The 18262-nt window shown below is 44.1% G+C and overlaps 2 protein-coding genes across 2 annotated transcripts in view; one reads left to right on the plus strand and one right to left on the minus strand.

Moving 5' to 3' along the window:
- Nucleotides 1-17193, plus strand: part of LOC132787250 (dynein axonemal heavy chain 10-like) — a 28576-nt gene extending 11383 nt beyond the window's left edge. Inside the window, exons 20-42 of the mRNA XM_060794182.1 lie at nt 202-946; nt 1004-1531; nt 2135-2293; nt 3245-3355; nt 4011-4844; nt 4910-5002; nt 5089-5249; nt 5339-5663; nt 6901-7089; nt 7149-7951; nt 8004-8368; nt 8448-10753; nt 11129-11200; nt 11881-12349; nt 12411-12553; nt 12816-13146; nt 13211-13342; nt 15062-15273; nt 15645-15785; nt 15882-15986; nt 16081-16182; nt 16359-16505; nt 16936-17193. Of these exons, the coding sequence (XP_060650165.1) occupies nt 202-946; nt 1004-1531; nt 2135-2293; nt 3245-3355; nt 4011-4844; nt 4910-5002; nt 5089-5249; nt 5339-5663; nt 6901-7089; nt 7149-7951; nt 8004-8368; nt 8448-10753; nt 11129-11200; nt 11881-12349; nt 12411-12553; nt 12816-13146; nt 13211-13342; nt 15062-15273; nt 15645-15785; nt 15882-15986; nt 16081-16182; nt 16359-16505; nt 16936-17085 (8623 nt within the window). The 3' untranslated portion in view covers nt 17086-17193. The remainder of the gene's footprint in view (nt 1-201; nt 947-1003; nt 1532-2134; nt 2294-3244; nt 3356-4010; nt 4845-4909; nt 5003-5088; nt 5250-5338; nt 5664-6900; nt 7090-7148; nt 7952-8003; nt 8369-8447; nt 10754-11128; nt 11201-11880; nt 12350-12410; nt 12554-12815; nt 13147-13210; nt 13343-15061; nt 15274-15644; nt 15786-15881; nt 15987-16080; nt 16183-16358; nt 16506-16935) is intronic.
- Nucleotides 17194-17280: 87 nt separating this feature from the next.
- On the minus strand, nt 17281-18181 carry LOC132787252 (uncharacterized). The gene is made up of 3 exons (XM_060794184.1): nt 18001-18181; nt 17692-17931; nt 17281-17624 (listed from the first exon to the last, which is right to left on the minus strand). Exons 1-3 carry the CDS (start codon nt 18070-18072, stop codon nt 17292-17294), a joined length of 645 nt encoding a protein of 214 aa, XP_060650167.1. The 5' UTR covers nt 18073-18181; the 3' UTR covers nt 17281-17291.
- Between the last annotated feature and the right edge of the window lie 81 nt (nt 18182-18262).

The raw sequence follows: 18262 nt of genomic DNA on the forward strand, positions 1-18262 counted from the left end.
ACAAGGACTGCTTCCGCTTTTATGGCCAACGATTTACATTGAGACACTGAGCCTTGCGGGCTGTATAATTTTGTCATTTGACGCGATTTATTATTTTTTTTCGTTTTTTTTTGTGTATAAGCCGGGGCGCGCATGTCTCGGCATATTTATGACCAATTGTATTAAATTGACAGTCATTGGCCACTTTCGATTTTCACACAGGCCGGACTGGTTAATGAATTACCAGGGCATGGTCGGGCTGGCGGCCAGTCAAGTCTGGTGGACGGCCGAGGTGGAGGAGGCATTCGATCAGGCCCAGAATCATGGCAACATGCGAGCCATGAAGGATTTCCTCAACAAGAGCAACTATCAAATTGAAGAGCTTGTGCTGAAAGTGCGTTCCAATTTGTCGCGCAACGATCGACTCAAGTTCAAGGCAATCTGCACCATTGATGTGCATGCTCGTGACATTATCGACAACTTTGTGCGCGACAATGTGCTGGATGCCAGTGAATTCAGTTGGGAGAGTCAGCTGCGCTTCTATTGGGTCAAGTTTTATGACAATCTGCATGTCATACAATGCTCCGGTAGCTTCGACTATGGCTACGAGTACATGGGCCTCAATGGTCGTCTTGTCATTACTCCGCTGACGGATCGCATCTATTTAACAATCACCCAAGCCTTGCTTATGAATCTGGGCGGAGCTCCAGCTGGTCCCGCGGGCACAGGTAAGACCGAGACTGTCAAGGATCTGGCCAAGGCAATGGGATTGCTCTGTATGGTCACCAATTGCGGTGAGGGCATGGACTTCAGAGCTGTGGGTACTATTCTATCGGGTCTTGTGCAGTGTGGCGCCTGGGGCTGCTTTGATGAATTCAATCGCATTGATATCTCTGTGCTCAGTGTCATCTCGACACAGCTGCAAACTATTCGCAATGCCTTGATACGCAAACTTAAGCGTTTTGTGGTGCGTACTAAAATGTTGACTAGTCGAAATATCCCCACTAATTTAATTATTTGACAGTTTGAAGGCGTTGAGATCAGCATGGATCCAAAGTGTGGTGTCTTTGTGACCATGAACCCTGGTTATGCTGGTCGCACAGAGCTGCCGGAGTCTGTGAAGGCGCTGTTTCGGCCTGTCACCTGCATCAAGCCTGATCTGGAGCTTATTTGCCTCATCTCGCTATTCTCTGACGGCTTTCTAACGGCCAAGGTGCTGGCCAAAAAGATGACTGTGCTCTATGCGCTGGCCCAGGAGCAGCTGTCGAAGCAATGTCACTACGATTGGGGCTTACGTTCGCTAAACTCTGTGCTGCGAATGGCTGGCGTTATGAAGCGACAGTCAGAGGATCTGCCCGAGGCTGTGGTCCTGATGCGTGTGCTGCGTGACATGAACTTTCCCAAGTTCATATTCGAGGATGTGCCACTGTTCTTGGGTCTTATTAAAGATCTATTTCCTGGCATTGATTGTCCACGCATCGGTTATCCGGACTTTAATGCGGCTGTGCGTCATGTGCTTGTCAACGATGGATATATTCTGCTGCCCGATCAGGTGTGTGTGCTTTTAGTTTTCGTTGTCGTTGTCGTTCTCGAAGTTGTTTTTGTTTGTGCCAGTTGTGTACTTTTGCCCAGTCATGACATTGCTGACAAGCAAAAAGCAACGCAAGTTAAAGAAGTAGTTGTCCTCGCTGCAGTCCCGTTGTCATCCCTGACACTTTGACACTTTGTAAATTGCGCTTTCTCGCATAATCGCAAATGGCGGAAATGTTACAAAGCATTTTGCTGGTCTAAGCGAGCTACTGAGTGGGCCAGCAGAGTTGGTCGGCCGCCTACATCTAATTTCAACTTTGCTGCTCTTTTCAGCTGACAATTTTCACTAATACAATTTTCTCTTGTTTCGCCCTGCACCTTTTGGTTGGGCACCTTTGCCAACACTTTTGCCACTTCCATCAAACAAAAACGTTGCACAAATGACACAAATGTCACACACAATGTCAACTGCTGGCCAACTGATGTCATGGCGTCTGCCCCCCGTCGACATCCGATGGGCAACATCATTTATGACAACAAAATCCCAACAACGGTAACGCCTTCACCTTTACCTTTGCCTTAACATTCTCTGTCTCTCTGTCTCTCTCTCTCTCCCTAACAACAGGAAGACAAAGTGGTGCAAATGTACGAGACCATGATGACCCGACACTCGACCATGCTTGTGGGTCCAACAGGTGGCGGCAAAACTGTCGTCATAAATGCTCTGATCAAAGCGCAAACCCACATGAGCTTGCCCACCAAGTGCACCGTGCTTAACCCCAAGGTAAGTGGTCCGACACGTTTTTCCCTTTTCGCCCGTTTTCGTTTCTGTTTTCTCTCTTCCGTTTCCTCCACTCACACAAATTGCTTTGTCTTCCACTTTCAATTCGCACATTGCACTGGCATTGGGCATAAAAGCTTAATTGCAAAGCTTATGGCAAATTTATCTGCTTATGTCATAATCAGAATTCGTTGTTCTAGGAATATCTATCTTATTCGGCTGCGCTTATTAATGTTTTTTTTTATAATTTTGCTAACAAGTAGAGAGTATGCAAAGTGCGTTGTAATGCACCTAATTGCTTCGATTTCGCTCTCTGTTTTTATGTCAAGTTCCTATTATGAGAATAAAAGCCGCTTAACAGAGTCCACTATGGAAAAATACGCAATGTTCGACAATTAGTTAAAAGCTGTTTAACGTGCTGAAAGAATGAAAATAATAATCTTAATAAATTTTACTAAATTGAAAACTAATTAGGGGAATTTGAGCTATGATAGTATTGAGTACTTAAAAACTAATAAGATAAGTTATTGCTTCTGCCTGTTTTTTTAATTTTTGAGTATATTTTGTTTCATTCAATGTCGTTTTTGTACATCGAAAACTGCAGTGTCTTCTTAGCACGTTTTAATATTTTCATAGTTTAAAATAACTTCAATTTCGAAAAATTTCAAATCGAGCCCATAGTGCATAGTGGAACTTCGCAACAATTTCGTTATGACTGCTTTCATGCAGCAATTCGCTTTTGTTGCTCTCGAGCCGGCTTATATAAGTGCATATGAAAATGTCAATTTCAATGGAAACTACGTATTAGGAGGAAAGGAGTAAAAGGAAACAACTGAAGCTAAATACGCAGATTGAATAGCATCAGTAAGAGGGACATTAAGAAACACTTTCACACATTAGTATTAATTCTTGAAGCTTTATTTGCAATTTGGTTTGTATATTAATATTCGGCAGGCATGCTCGGTAATCGAGTTGTATGGATATTTGGATATGGAGACGCGCGATTGGATCGATGGATTATTTTCAAATATATTCCGTGAAATGAATAGGCCACTGGAGCGTGAGGTAAGTAGAGCAATATCCTATCCGAATTCTGAAGCTGGTTGTAGCCAGGTCACATGTCGCGTCGCTGCTGTTGCCGTCGCAGCCGCTATAGTAATCCCATTTGAATTGAAGTGCAGAAGCAGCTAATCCCCACACACACATCCACACAGACGCACACTCTTACCTAGATAGACACAACACTCACACATGTACACCCAGACGTGTAAAAGCCGAGAGCGTTCAGTGTCAATTCAGACGCTGACTGAGCTGCAGGATGTAGCTGGGTTATGGTGTTGTTACTGTTACTCGGCTATGTTCTATGTACTGCGCTGTATGCCCTGCTGTGGTGGGTGCGCATCATTCATGCGGAAATCACGCCATTCGCTAATAAATCCCATTGCACAACCTGCGGTTCACAGAGCGGCAATGGCTAAACAAACTGTTCCGCCTGCCAACTCTTTTAGTTACTCAGCCATTTGACTTTGCAAGGTAATCTCTCGCCCAGCAGCTTTCACGATGGCAATGGCGATGATGATGGTGATGATGACACTGCCATCGTCATCGCCATCTCGACAGCAGGAGCATTAGATGCAATCAGAATCCGCGGGCATTGAATAACACACTCAGGCTAATGCAATCCAACACTGTCCTACACTATTTTTGTATGTGTAAACAGGAACGACGCTATGCTTGCTTTGATGGCGACGTCGATGCACTGTGGATTGAGAACATGAACTCTGTAATGGATGACAACAAGCTGCTGACATTGGCGAACGGCGAGCGCATACGACTCGAGAACTATTGTGCTCTACTCTTTGAAGTGGGCAATCTGTATTATGCCTCGCCAGCTACAGTTTCACGTGCCGGCATGGTCTATGTGGATCCCAAGAATCTACGTTACAGTCCCTACTGGCAACGTTGGGTCCTAACTCGACCGGAGCCACAGCGGGAGCTGCTCAACGACTTCTTCGAGAAGATCATCACAAATGCCATTGCGTTCATCTTGGAGGGTCTAGATGGCACCACTCAAGGCAATCCTCTTAAGCTCGTCATCATGCAGACAGATCTCAATATGGTCACGCAATTCTGTAATCTATACGATGCATTGCTGCCAACCTATGGACCACCTGAAAATAAAGCCTCGGATGAACCTGTAGTGAAGGTCTACAACACGGATAGTTTGGAGTGCTGTTTTCTGCAGGCTGTTTATGGATCCCTCGGCGCTTGTTTGCTGGAAAAACATCAGATTGTGTTCGATGAGTATATGAAACGTATTGCTGGCTTTCCTTTGGTGCAGGACACACGCGAATCCCCTGCTTCTGGTGGACAGTTTCCGCAGGGCAAGCCAACGCTCTATGACTATTTCTGGGACATTAACGAGAACTGCTGGATGGCTTGGGAGTGGGTTGTCAAGCCATATACCCATGATCCGAGTGTAAAATTCAGTGAGATTCTTGTGCCCACCGTGGACAATACGCGTACCAATCGCGTACTTGGCCTCATGAGTGAAGTAAGTTTGAGCTAGTTTTTAGAAGTTATTCAACCCTTAACCTACATATTTCATTCTTTACCTAGATCAAACGACCTGTGCTGCTTGTCGGTGAGGCTGGCACATCAAAGACGGCAACTATCATGCAGTATTTGCGGAATCTCAATCCAACTGTCAATGTAATTGAAAAATGTTGGGACAAACATGAAACTAAGCGCTAATATTGCTTCCTTCCTCCTCAAAATCCTTTTTGCCTGTTTTTCAGATCATACTCAATATTAATTTTTCATCGAGAACATCATCGTTGGATGTGCAACGCACATTGGAGGCTGCGGTCGAGAAACGCACCAAGGATACGTATGGGCCACCGATGGGAAAGAAAATTGCTTGCTTTATTGATGACATGAACATGCCTCAGGTGGATGAGTGAGTAACCGTATATCTTGTACATCGTACATGCCAAACTCCTCTGCCAGGGACAGACTGTCAGTCAACTTTTCCTTCTCCCTCATCAGGTATGGCACTCAACAGCCGATTGCTCTGCTGAAGTTGTTCTTTGAGCGTGGCGGCATGTTTGACCGTGACAAGGATCTCAACTGGAAGAAGTTTAAGGATATGACATTCTATGCTGCCATGGGCACCGCAGGCGGTGGTCGCAATGAGGTCGATCCACGTTTCATTAGCATGTTCTCCACCTACAACATTGTCTTTCCCAACGATGAGTCCCTCATTCAAATCTATTCATCCATTTTCAAGGGTCATCTGGATTATACGAAATTCCATCAGCGATACATGTTGATTGCCGACATGATTGTTGTAATGACACTCAAGTTATTCAAGGTTTGTTACTCGATACACGCACTTTGTGCCAACCATATTCTTAATATTATTATAATGGCGAATTTGTCGAAATTCATGGAAAATCGCTCGAGTGTAGGGGGGTAGCGCCAAAAAAAGAGAAAAAAGATTTATCGCGTTGTGAACGATGCCGCTTTAAAATCTCTCACAAATTTTATGAAATTCGATTTACATATGCAAATAATGTCAATTTTTCATAATCTGCTTTGCTGCCTCGACGCCATACAATGGAAATTATTCAATGGTCTGTAATGCACTACGACGAGCAGAGTCCTCCGCTCTTCTCCTTCTTGCTGCTGCTCCATTGCTTTTTCGAGTACAAGTGAGTTAAGAGCGCCAGAGACTGAGAGGTGAAGGGAAAGCGAGTGCCGTTGTCGTTGTCGTTGGCATTGCCATTTGCTGTTTGGCCTTTTTTACACAATGGTCACCCGGTTCGACTGCTGCCTAGTTGACTGTGTCTATGTCTGTCCGTGTGCTCCGCCTATCTTAGCCAGCACATCTCTTCTCGCTCTCACATTTCTGAGTCTCGGCAGGAGAGCGAAATTTGATTATATTCAAGTATTGAACTGCAGATGGCCCTCTGTGAATGTGTGGAAGTAGGAGGCAAGGCGTGGCACTCCTCGCCAGCAGAAGAAGCATTAGTTTATGGTGCTTTTAACAATTGTTGACACTAAAATATTATCGCATTTCATTGCGTGCAGATAAAAATGCATTTGTCGCCACAATTGCCACAAGCAGTTCGAGCAACGGCAGTTGCTCAATAACCAAAAAAATAGTATAAGAAAAACGAAAATAGAAAATAGAGAAAAATGATTTACTTGCACCTGCAGTGTGTTGCTGGGGAGCGTAGAGAGAAGCAGTCGCAGGCCTGTCGAGTTCGTATGTCTTCTTTACACACTCGACGCGCCAAGCAAAAGATATTAATGTCGCACGAAATGGAATAAAATGAATTATTTGAATAGAATTGCCATTGCCCGTTGCTCTTCTCTGCACTGCTACTCGATAATGGCTGTAAATTCAGCAAGACGGCGTCCGCCATCTCTCACCTTGGCTGAATACTATCTGCACTTTAGCATCCTCTCAAGGAGCTTGCTCAACATTTGAATGCATATTGCTAGTAGTTGAGATAAAATTGATTTGTGTAGTGTCCTTTGGCGAATGCCATTTCCCAACTGTTTGCTCTAATTACTACTGTGTGTGTTTGTGTGTGTTTCCTCAGTTGGTCATTGTGGATCTGCCGCCGACGCCTTCGAAATTCCATTACATTTTCAATCTCAAGGATCTGTCGCGTATCTTTGCGGGCATGCTATTGATACTGCCGGCGAATTACAAAAATCTTCGCGAGTTCATTCGTGTCTGGCGCAACGAATTCACTAGGATTATATGCGATCGTCTCATCTCAAAGAATGTAAGTAATCAAATCTTGAAAATATTTAAATATATTTTCATATAACTCACATTTCGCAGGACGTCAAAAATGTCAATCGCTATTTGGAAGTTGAAGTGGGCGAGCGTTTTCCACCCGAGTTTGAAGAAGAGCACGGCTTTATTGACCTTGAAGCTGCAGCAGCAGAAGCCCAGGCACGTCTTATGTATGAAGCCTTTGCCGAAGACGCCGCTGCCGCTGCAGCTGATGAGGAAGGCGGTGAAGAGGAAGATGATGAATTGGAAGGTCCAGAAGTGGTGCTCTCACTAAAGGATTATGTGTTACGGGATCCTCTTGTGTTTGGCGATTTCCGCAATTTCACCAATGAATCAGAGCCGCGTCACTATGAAGATCTCGTTGATTACAACGCCGTGTTCCATTTGTTTACCGAAATCCTAGACGAGTACTGTGAACGTAAGCAAAAAATGACTCTAGTGCTCTTTGAAGATTGCTTGGAGCATTTAACGCGTGTGCATCGTACACTTCGCATGAATCGTGGTCATGTTCTGCTAGTCGGTGTCGGTGGTTGTGGTAAAAAGTGTGTTACTCGTCTCTCAGCTTTTGCAGCTGAGTGTGAGGTGTTTGAGATCACCATATCCCGTGGTTACAATGAGACATCTTTCCGTGAGGATCTCAAGATATTGTACAACATTGCGGGAGTAAAACGCAAAAAGGTTGTGTTCCTGTTCACAGCAGCACAGATAGCCGAAGAGGGTTTCCTGGAGCTGATCAATAATATTCTGACAGTGGGTCAAGTGCCGGCTCTGTTCACAGATGAGGATAAGGATGGCATTGTGAATCAAACGCGCAAGTTTGCCGAAGAGGAGGGTTTGTCTGCTTCCAAGTGAGTACAGTTTACTTCTTAAGTTACTTTAATAATTTGTTTATTTTCTCAGGGACTCTGTTTGGGCGTACTTCTTGCGCTGCTGCGCCGAGAATCTGCATGTTGTGCTTTGTATGTCACCTGCTGGCGACGCTTTGCGTAATCGTTGCCGCAGTTTCCCTGGTCTAATTGGCAGCACCTACATTGACTGGGTGTTCCCCTGGCCCAAGCAGGCGCTGTATGCTGTGGCCAAACTTTTCCTAACCGAGCATGCCTTGATACCAGCACTGCATCGCGAAGCCATTATCGAACATGTGGTTCATGTGCACATGACAATTCAGGAGTACTCCAAGGATTATCAAGCGAAACTCAGACGCAGTAACTTTGTAACGCCGAAACATTATTTGGACTACATTAACACCTATCTGGGATTGTTGGGTAAGTTAAATTGATGCATCAACTAGACTCTTGACTAATGGCCTTCATTCCTTTCCTTTTCACTTCACTTGGCTTGCAGAGGAGAAGCACAAACATATTAACCAGCAGCGAGAACGTCTCGGTGAAGGCATCAAGAAAATCGAAGAGGCATCTGTGCAAATTGATGAGCTGCGCATCATAGTGACAGAGCAGAAGAAAAACGTGGCCGTTGCATCCGAGGAGTGTGAGGCCATGTTGGTAACGATTGAATCATCGACGCAAAAGGCCAATACGAAGAAGGCGGAAGCATCCGAGAAATCTGTGGAAGTGGAAATCAAGGGGAAACAAATTGCTATTGAAAAGGATGAGGCCGAATTGATTCTAGCTGATGCGATGCCAGCTCTAGAGGAAGCCAGACGTGCACTGTCCGAACTGGAGAAGGCACAGATTACAGAGATCCGTTCGTTTGCCACGCCTCCTGCCGCGGTGCAAGTTGTGTGCGAATGCGTGGCCATATTGAAGGGCATCAAGGAAATCAGTTGGAAGAGCGCCAAGGGCATGATGAGCGATGTGAATTTCCTTAAGAGTTTGATGGAAATGGACTGCGAGGCCTTGACCCAAAAGCAAATTACTTCGTGTCGCAATCACATGAAAACCCAAAACTTGGATGACATGGGCAAAATTTCCATAGCTGGCGCCGGTTTGCTGAAGTTCGTTAAAGCTGTGCTTGGCTTCTTCGATGTCTACAAAGAAGTGAAACCTAAAAAGGAGCGTGTCGATTTCTTGGTCGAAGAACAGGAAGTGCAAATCAAGCTGCTCACCCATTTGAATTCAGAAATTCAAAAGTTAGAGGAGAAACTGGATCAACTCAATGAGAACTATGCGGTGTCCATGCGGCAAATGAGAGCTTTAACCGAGATGATGCAACAGGCAGAAAGACGTTTGATCGCTTCCGATAAACTGATCAGTGGATTAACATCGGAATTGATACGCTGGAGCAAAGAAATGGCTAGCTTAGGACAACAGTTGATTGATAGCTTGGGATTGTGTTTAATAAGCGCTTCATTTTTGGCATACACCGGCGCCTTCACCTGGGAGTTCCGCAAAGCCATGGTCTTTGATGACTGGCTGGAAGACATCATCTCGCTGGGCATACCAGTTAAACTTCCCTTCAAAATCGATGCCAATTTGACCAACGATGTGGAGATCTCACAATGGTCCAACGAGGGGTTGCCACCCGATGAACTCTCGCTACAAAATGGCATCCTGACCATGCGTGCTTCGCGTTTCCCACTCTGCATTGATCCTCAGCTGCAGGCATTGATGTGGATTCGCAAGAAGGAATATCGAAATAACCTCAAAGTACTGTCGTTCAGCGATTTTGATTTCCTGAAGCAGCTGGAAATGGCCATAATGTATGGCTTACCAGTGCTATTTGAGGATGTGGATGACTATATTGATCCCGTTATCGACGATGTGCTGCAAAAGAATGTGCGTGTTCAAGGCGGTCGCAAGTTTACTATTTTGGGTGACAAGGAAGTCGACTGGGATCCAAAATTCCGTTTGTATTTGACTACCAAGTTCTCGAATCCCAAATTCGATCCGGCTGTTTATGCCAAGGCCTTGGTCATCAACTACACTGTCACACAGACTGGTCTCGAGGATCAGCTGCTCAGTGTTGTGGTGGGCACAGAACGTCCAGATCTGGAGCAGCAACGTGAATCTCTCATAGCACAGACCAGTGAAAATAAGCAACTGCTGCAGCAACTCGAAGATTCGCTGCTGCGTGAGTTGGCCACATCAACGGGCAACATGTTGGACAACGTCGAGCTGGTAGAGACGCTAGAAAATACCAAATCCAAGGCTGGCCTAGTGATGGAGCAACTGAAACTTGCCAGCGACACCGCTGCCGACATCGAAGTACTTCGTAATGGTTATCGAGCGGCTGCCAAGCGAGGTGCCGTTCTCTTCTTTGTCCTGGCGGACATGGCCACCGTGAATAGCATGTATCAATATGCTCTCGCCGCCTACCTTGATCTCTTTGTCTACTCATTGCGCAAAGCTGTGCCAGACACAGTGTTGGCCAAGCGTTTGAATAACATTATCAAGACATTAACGGAGAACGTTTATAGCTACGGTTGCACGGGCATCTTTGAACGGCACAAACTGCTATTCTCCTTCCAGATAGCCACAAAGCTGGCACAACGCGATGGGGTCTTATCACAACAGGAGATTGATTTCTTCATCAAGGGCAGCATTGCTTTAACCAAAAGCGAACGAGCCAATCCGACCAAGTGGTTGCCAGAGAAGAGTTGGGAAGATTTGCTGAAGTTGGCTTTTGATTTCCCAGATACGTTTGGTACATTACCCGATCATTTTAGTCGTTACTTGGATGAATGGAAAGAGGTGAGTTGGCAATTATATTTATATATATATATATTTTCTTTAATTTTAATGGTTGAAATAACGTTTATGCTTTCTACATCACTCTTTACTTTTATCTATTTTTTATGAATCTTGTTTTTTCGGTGCATTATCTTCATGTCAATGTCAACTTCAAACTGATGCTGTGACAACGCCATAAAATACATAACAACAATAACGCCAACGATGGTACAAACACAATAAAAACAACAATTTGGTGTGCTGGATGGTCGCTGAAAACTGTTTCTGACTGGCATGTGGCATTCACTTGGCTTCCGTTGCCGATGCTCATTTTGTTTGCACTTATCGGGAAATGCCCATGGTGGCTGGCTGGCTTGTGCGCTGTGCGCTGTGCAGTGGTACGACTTAGAGAATCCCGAGGAGGTGGCATGCCCGGGCAGCTATAACGTCAATTGCAATGCATTCCAGGCAAGTGGGGATAAGGGACGATGGCGATGGTTAAGGGCTGCTGTGTACTTTCGCTTTGCATGCTTTCAGCTTCAAGTGGCTTGCGTTCGGTCCAAGTCCGAGTGCTTGGTCCTTGCCAGAAGCTGCTGCTGCTGCCATCGAGCGTTATTGGATTTCGTACTTTATGCTCGTTTCTAGTGGATTATTATGTACAAGCCGAGTACACACACCCACACATACACCCCAAAACACACACACAATATCACATAGACTCTGTCTGGCCGTTTAGTTTTACTCGACTTTTGCTACGTCCTGCAACTTTGGCGCACATTTTCTGCTCAAGTTATTAGCAGCCTGTTTTTGTCAGCCAGCAGTCTATGTGTGTGTGTGGTTGGGAGTGTGGCTGTGTATAAGGGTGTGTGCATTACCATATTTTATCAATTTTCCAAGCCATTAGATGAGCGGCAATTTACGCCCACAGTCGCACTTGAATACAGCGGCAAGCTGAACCTAAAGCGAGAGCCCAATTTGCACTTGAGTTGAGCTAGAAAACCACAGAGAACCAAAGCGATGGCAACAGCAGCAACTATTAAATAGCAGCGACTTTGATGAGAGCCGTCAGCACAGCAAAAACATCGATTGTCATTGTGTTATTATAATATCGTAAGCCGCATCATTTCTCATTGCCTTTCACCACACAGAAATTATTGTTCCTTCGCTGTTTCCGAGTGGATCGAATTTTCCGTAGTATAAATCAATACATTGTGGACACCATGGATGAGTACTTCATTATGCCACCAGTTGTGAGCTTCTCAGGCATTTATGAGCAAACGACCTGCATGATTCCCGTTTGTTTTGTACTCAGCGCCGGCTCAGATCCCACCAATGATCTGATTAAGCTAGCCGACATTGTCATGGGTGGCATGTCCAATTTCTGTCACATTTCACTGGGTCAGGGACAGGAAAAAACGGCTATGAATATGCTGGACAATGCACTCAAACAGGGTCAATGGTTGATGCTACAGAATGGTCATTTGTTGGTCAAATTTGTGAGGGAATTGGAAAAGTTCTTAGACAAAGTGGAGAATCCGCATCCAGACTTCCGATTATGGATCACCACAGATCCCACGCCGACCTTCCCAATTGGCATACTGCAGAAGTCATTGAAAGGTAAGTTATATAGTCAACTGCTTTAATTTAACTAGTAACTATGTATGTGTCTTTAACTTAGTTGTCACTGAACCTCCAAACGGCTTGAAACTGAATCTACGCTCAACATACTTCAAAGTACGTCAGGATCGTCTGGAGGCTTGCTCTCATCGTGCCTATCGCTCGCTAATCTATGTGCTAGCCTTCTTCCATGCTGTTGTGCAAGTAAGTACCCCAACTAAAACTAAATTTGTAGCTATTGCAGCAAGTCCTGGCATACAGACAGCTGCTCTCCAAACAATGCAGCACTTTATTTATTCATTTGGTGCTTGTTGCTAGCATATACTGTTCACAACTGTGTCCCAAAGTTGTCCAATTGATGGAGCAGATATTGCACTTAGCTCCACAAATTGTTATTGATAGTACACTCACTGTTTCCCCAATTAATTCACCCTCGAAAATCTCTGTTGCTGCCCCTTTCCAACAGGAGCGTCGCAAATACGATAAACTTGGCTGGAACATAGCGTACGATTTCAATGATACAGACTTTGAGGTTTGCACTGAAATACTGCGCAACTATTTGAGTCGCTGTGCCGAAGATAAAATACCCTGGAATAGCTTAAAGTATCTGATTGGCGAAGTGATGTATGGCGGACGAGTGATCGATGACTTCGACAGGCGCATCACAAATTGCTATATGAATGAATATATGGGCGATTTCCTGTTCGATGTATTCCAATCTTTTCACTTTTATGAGGATGAGCATGTGGACTATTGTCTGCCCGATGAGGAGATCGTACTAAAGGAGGACTATATAGGTGAGTCTGTGTTGGTCAGATGATGCGACAAAAGCTCTTTACATATGTAATGTATTGACAACAGCTCACATTGACAAACTGCCGCTGGTCAATAAGCCGGATGTATTTGGTCTGCATCCAAACGCGGAAATCGGTTATTACACAATGGCGGCGCGCAACATTTGGAACAGTCTGATTGAGTTGCAGCCACAAACTGGTGAGTTCTTGGCCATAAAGCTGACCCAATCAATTGAGTACATTGATTCTATAGCACACAATATTAATATAACATATATAACTAATTTGTAAATTTCTAGATATGTCTAAGAACACAATTTAAACAACTTTGACTTGTTTAAAATTGATTTTAAAGCGATTTACCTGTAATTTCCACTGTGTCCTTCAAAGTCAATTGGAAATACAACACGCTATTTTACATATCGTCCATGTGCGTTACACATGTATCTTTATCCGATAAAGTGTTTGACAGTTCGGTTAAAATCCGGAAGCCATTACTAGTAAATGGTTTAATTTACATGCAGCGTGTGCCAATTGTCAGCCGTTTATTACATTTTATCTTGTTGATTTTCATTGCCGTTGCATTTTTGGCATGTTAAATTTTTTATTTAATTTAATTAATTAGTTGCGGTTTTGCAATTAACTTTATTGCATGCGCCATTATTGCCGGCGCACACAATAGCAGGGCATGCATTAAAAATTAAAATAGATGCAAACACACTCACACACACACTTTTATTCACAATTGTACACGGAGAGAGAAACAAACATTCATTTGTATGCTCGCCATTCATACTGCACCTCAATCCCCGCAAAATCGCTGCCAATTCTGATCAAACCCTTACCGCACTCACCGCCAATCATCATCCCCCATGCTCAACCGCAGTCGCTGCAATAAAAAAAAAAAAAGAAAAATCCGGTGAAAACGTCACCCAAAAGTCGATAATATACCGTTACGAGTTTAAGCGTGTTAAAACCGCCATCGGAGAGCAGTTTTCCCATTTTCCAAACTCCATATTGCGTCACACATAAGCACAGTGTCAGTCGTATGTATTCGCACACATGTTATTGCCTTGCCTACAATTGCATAACAACTATGTATATAAAATTCTCCATAATTCACATCAGTATACTTCGTATATATAAAATTTGCTCATCTTTTATATTTTTGTGTTTTTTTTACAACTTTTACACCAACGAAGTCGCCACGTGGCCTCGTGGACACGATGTCAAAGCGGGTAAAGTATTTAACATAGTATACACTCACAGTCCCCGATGCCTACATAAGTTAAATAAAATTGTACAACTCGGAACCTGAAGCTGATTTTAAAAATGATTGTAAAAAGCAAACATTTACAGAGCAGAGTTGAAATTTTCAACAATTTTATTTCAATTTACTGTGATATATTCACGCTCTTACAGGATAAATACTAGACAATACCCTCTTTAGTTTTTGAGGATCTTATTTCTTCATAGTTCAAGGAAGCAATTTCTTTTGTTGTGGAAATATTAATATTTATTCATTCCAAAATTGAAAAGCATAATGTTTATGTATGTTTTTGCTTGTAATCACTTAAAGCAAACTATAGTTCCATTTCGTAACCAATATGCCCCAAGTTCATGGGTAAAGTCACTGAAAAATGCTGATTATTTGCATATTCATGAGCTTTAGTATTTGCTAATTGACACTTAAAAAAAACACATAATGAAAATAGTGCAAAGAATGAATACAGAAATGGAATCAGCAGAGTTTAACCATGGTGAAAACGCAAATTAATAAAAATTGCTATTTACCAATAACGTGTAGGGGGAAAGATAAAGAAAGGAACCACAAACGCTGCATGCATTACAGTGGTTTTCGGTTTTCTATCTGTCATTGTCAATCCTAACTTATTTCTCTGCCTACCCCACAACCTAGGCGAGGGCACCGGCGGCATCAGTCGGGATGACTTCATCGACGGTGTGGCTGCGGGAATATTGAAAAAACTGCCGCCAGCGTTTGAGACGTGGCGCATCCGCAAGCAAATCCAGATGAGTCTGTCACCAACGGGTGTGGTGCTGTTGCAGGAGCTGGATCGCTTTAATACGTTGGTGGTGCGCATCAAGAAGACGCTCGAACTGCTTCGTAAGGTAAGCAAGCAAAGCAATGCCGTTGACTTCACCTGTCAATGGGAAGCTCACATAAATCCTTCAGCTTTTGTTTTGCATTTTGTTTATCCATTTTGCCAAGTTGGCTGGAGACCAAAGCTGCTCGTGGTCGCCAGCATTCAGTATGCATTGGCAAATCAGAATGCGATCCTTGGTTCGTTTGCCATGCAACTTGGCATTTAGTTGCCAAAATAAATTTACAAATGCAAATGAACTTAGCCGCTGCCCGCTGCCATTGTCTTGGCATAGATGTCGTCACGCCCCCACATAAAAATCCCAGCCCCCTGCTCGTTTCCTTTACATGCACGCTCCTATATTGTGCCTTTTAATTTAATTGCATGCTCTCTCCGCAGGCCATCGCTGGTGAAATCGGCATGGACAATGTGCTAGACAATGTTGCCAACTCGTTATTTAATGGCCTGCTGCCAGTAGTGTGGAGCAAACTGGCGCCGGCCACATGTAAACAATTGGCCAGCTGGCTGGTGCACTTAAAGGTAAGACTACGAGGCTCATCCCAGTCAAGTTTGCAGCTCATTAATCAGTGTTGAACTGAAGCTAATCATGCCATTCGCTTTTCGCAAATTTTCTAGAATCGTGCTGTCCAATACAAGTATTGGTCGCTATCCGGCGAGCCGTTGGTCATGTGGCTGTCTGGTCTGCACATTCCACAGAGCTACCTGACGGCTCTTGTTCAGGTGAGTAGAAAAGGGGGCAAACTAACGAAGTGGCCTCCCATAATGTGTTAGCCATAAAAATGTATGTTTATATAACATGCTTTCGCAATACTAGATTGCCTGTCGCAAAAACGCCTGGCCATTGGATCGTTCTACGTTGTTTACTTATGTGACCACATACTCAGAGCCCGATGACGTTGAACAGCGCCCAGAGACGGTGAGTTAACTACAGTGTCGAGTGTCCACTGCACACACACTAAATGCAGAACTATGACCCCCATGTGACCAGCAGAAGAGTTGCTGCTCCTGCTGCTAACACTAATTTTGTAATTAAGAATTCTGTTTGCATTTTAATCGTTCAACTTTTCTCTTTTTTTTTCGTTTGTGTCGCAGGGTTGCTATGTGCATGGTCTGTATATAGAGGGCGCACGCTTTGACATGCCGACTAATCAGCTGATGCGTTCGCATCCAAAAGTTCTGGTCGAAGAGCTGCCCATTCTGGCCGTTGTCCCCATTGAAGCGCACCGGCTTAAGCTACAGGTTTGTACATACATACATACATATACATGTAGTAGTATATATCGTCGGGTGGCTGCCTTTTTAGCCTGGGTTCAACGCCGTCTGCTAGTGACAAGTACTAATGTTCGCTTGTTGTCTGTACACTCGCATGCATGCCGAGGGTCTCCCAAACGGGGGGCGTTTTCTCGCTGATATTTGTTTAAATGCTGTGCACTAAATTACCACCAGTTTCCCACTTCTGCAACGCCTCGGCTAATGGGGCAGCTGTTGTGCTAATTGTTTCTGATTTTAAATGCGGCAAGCTTAAGTTTTTGACAGAGATTAAAGGCGCTGTGTAGTTGCGACATTAAGCAAAATGATCTAATTGAACCTATCAAAGTCAAGAGACTATACGTCATCTTCTCATATATATACTTACACTCGACCATTATTTTAATCGATTTTTTTACAGAACACTTTCCTGGCGCCTGTTTACACCACATCGCTGCGCCGCAATGCCATGGGAGTTGGTCTGGTATTTGAGGCTAATCTGGCAACCTCTGAGGATCTCAGTCATTGGATATTACAGGGCGTATGCTTAACCTTAAACACAGATACATAGAAACGACTATTGGCATTTCTTACAAGATTTACTTTACTCGCTTTCAAATATATCTGTAGTGTAGATCATCTAGTATTGGCAATTATATATTATAATTATGTTAAGTATGTATATATCGTATTGTATATTGTGTCTACAAATGAATATCTAGTGCCTTTGAATAACGTGTCTTGTGCCTGAATCTGGATGCATTGCCTCCCTGGGCATTACCTGCGCCGCCAGCAGCCAAAGCAGCTCTTAAACTTATCCAATATATTGGTTTTCATGGAGGGCAAAAGAAGCTCGAGATTCTGAGTGCCACCGCTATCATCGGACTCCAGATCCGATTCAATGGTCATTTCCTGTATGCTGAATGTGTCTGTGAGTTCATGATTTTGCTGACGTCGCTTGGCACGCTTCAGCTGTGCGGGGAAAAATGATATCTCCTCGGCCTCATCGCTGCTCTCAGACTTGTAATCGACCAGCGGCTTCTGCTCCTGTTCCCCTGGTATGGGTAAGCGGTTGATGGGTATAAGCGTGGCTGCCTGTGTCTTAGTGGCCTGCAAAAATAATATAAAATTGACTCCACGAAGCTCAAAAGACCTTCAACTTGAAACGGGGACCAACCTGCTCCTCTTGGTACTGTGTATAGTTGCGCCTGGCACGCTCGACCTTCAGTTCCAGTTTGCGTTGCAGTATGCGGCAGGTGTTTGGCGGTTCGTTGCGTCCCTCGGCTCCGCGTGCTCCTCCAGTTCTATCCTCATCGATTTCAATGGTTGTTGGCGCATACACTTTGTTGCTGGCACCCCTAAATGCCACCTCAAACTCCAGATCGGACATATGTTTCGGCGCTCCACTGGCACTTTTCTGCATTTGGGCTTGGCCATTATGTCTTTGTTCTCGGTTTGTTTAATTTCGTTAGTTGACCACACTTACCAGTAAACCAGCAGCACCATCCTCAAATATATTTGACTGTCTATCCTCGCTGTCGATTCCGCTGTCCTCCATGCTGTGACTAAACCTAAACTTTTATATTTCGACTTAATAATAATCTAGTAAAATTGCACGCGATGACAAAACACAAACAAGTTTTATTATCACTCCCAAACTCCAAACCACCCTGCGAACGTAGAGCGCAGAATCCAACAGAAAACAGCTGCAGCATATGGAAAAGTCTGTGGAAAATCAATAACCCCTT

Source organism: Drosophila nasuta, chromosome 2R (assembly GCF_023558535.2).
Source record: "Drosophila nasuta strain 15112-1781.00 chromosome 2R, ASM2355853v1, whole genome shotgun sequence".
Classification (NCBI taxonomy): domain Eukaryota; kingdom Metazoa; phylum Arthropoda; class Insecta; order Diptera; family Drosophilidae; genus Drosophila; species Drosophila nasuta.

Bases quoted from the DNA above. Each gene is read 5' to 3' on its own strand.
- LOC132787252 (XM_060794184.1), bottom strand. From the start codon at position 18,072: ATGGAGGACAGCGGAATCGACAGCGAGGATAGACAGTCAAATATATTT. The intron at 17,932-18,000 runs GTAAGTGTGGTC...GCCCAAATGCAG, and splicing joins ATGGTGCTGCTGGTTTACTG to AAAAGTGCCAGTGGAGCGCC. The intron at 17,625-17,691 runs GTTGGTCCCCGT...TTATTTTTGCAG, and splicing joins CACAGTACCAAGAGGAGCAG to GCCACTAAGACACAGGCAGC.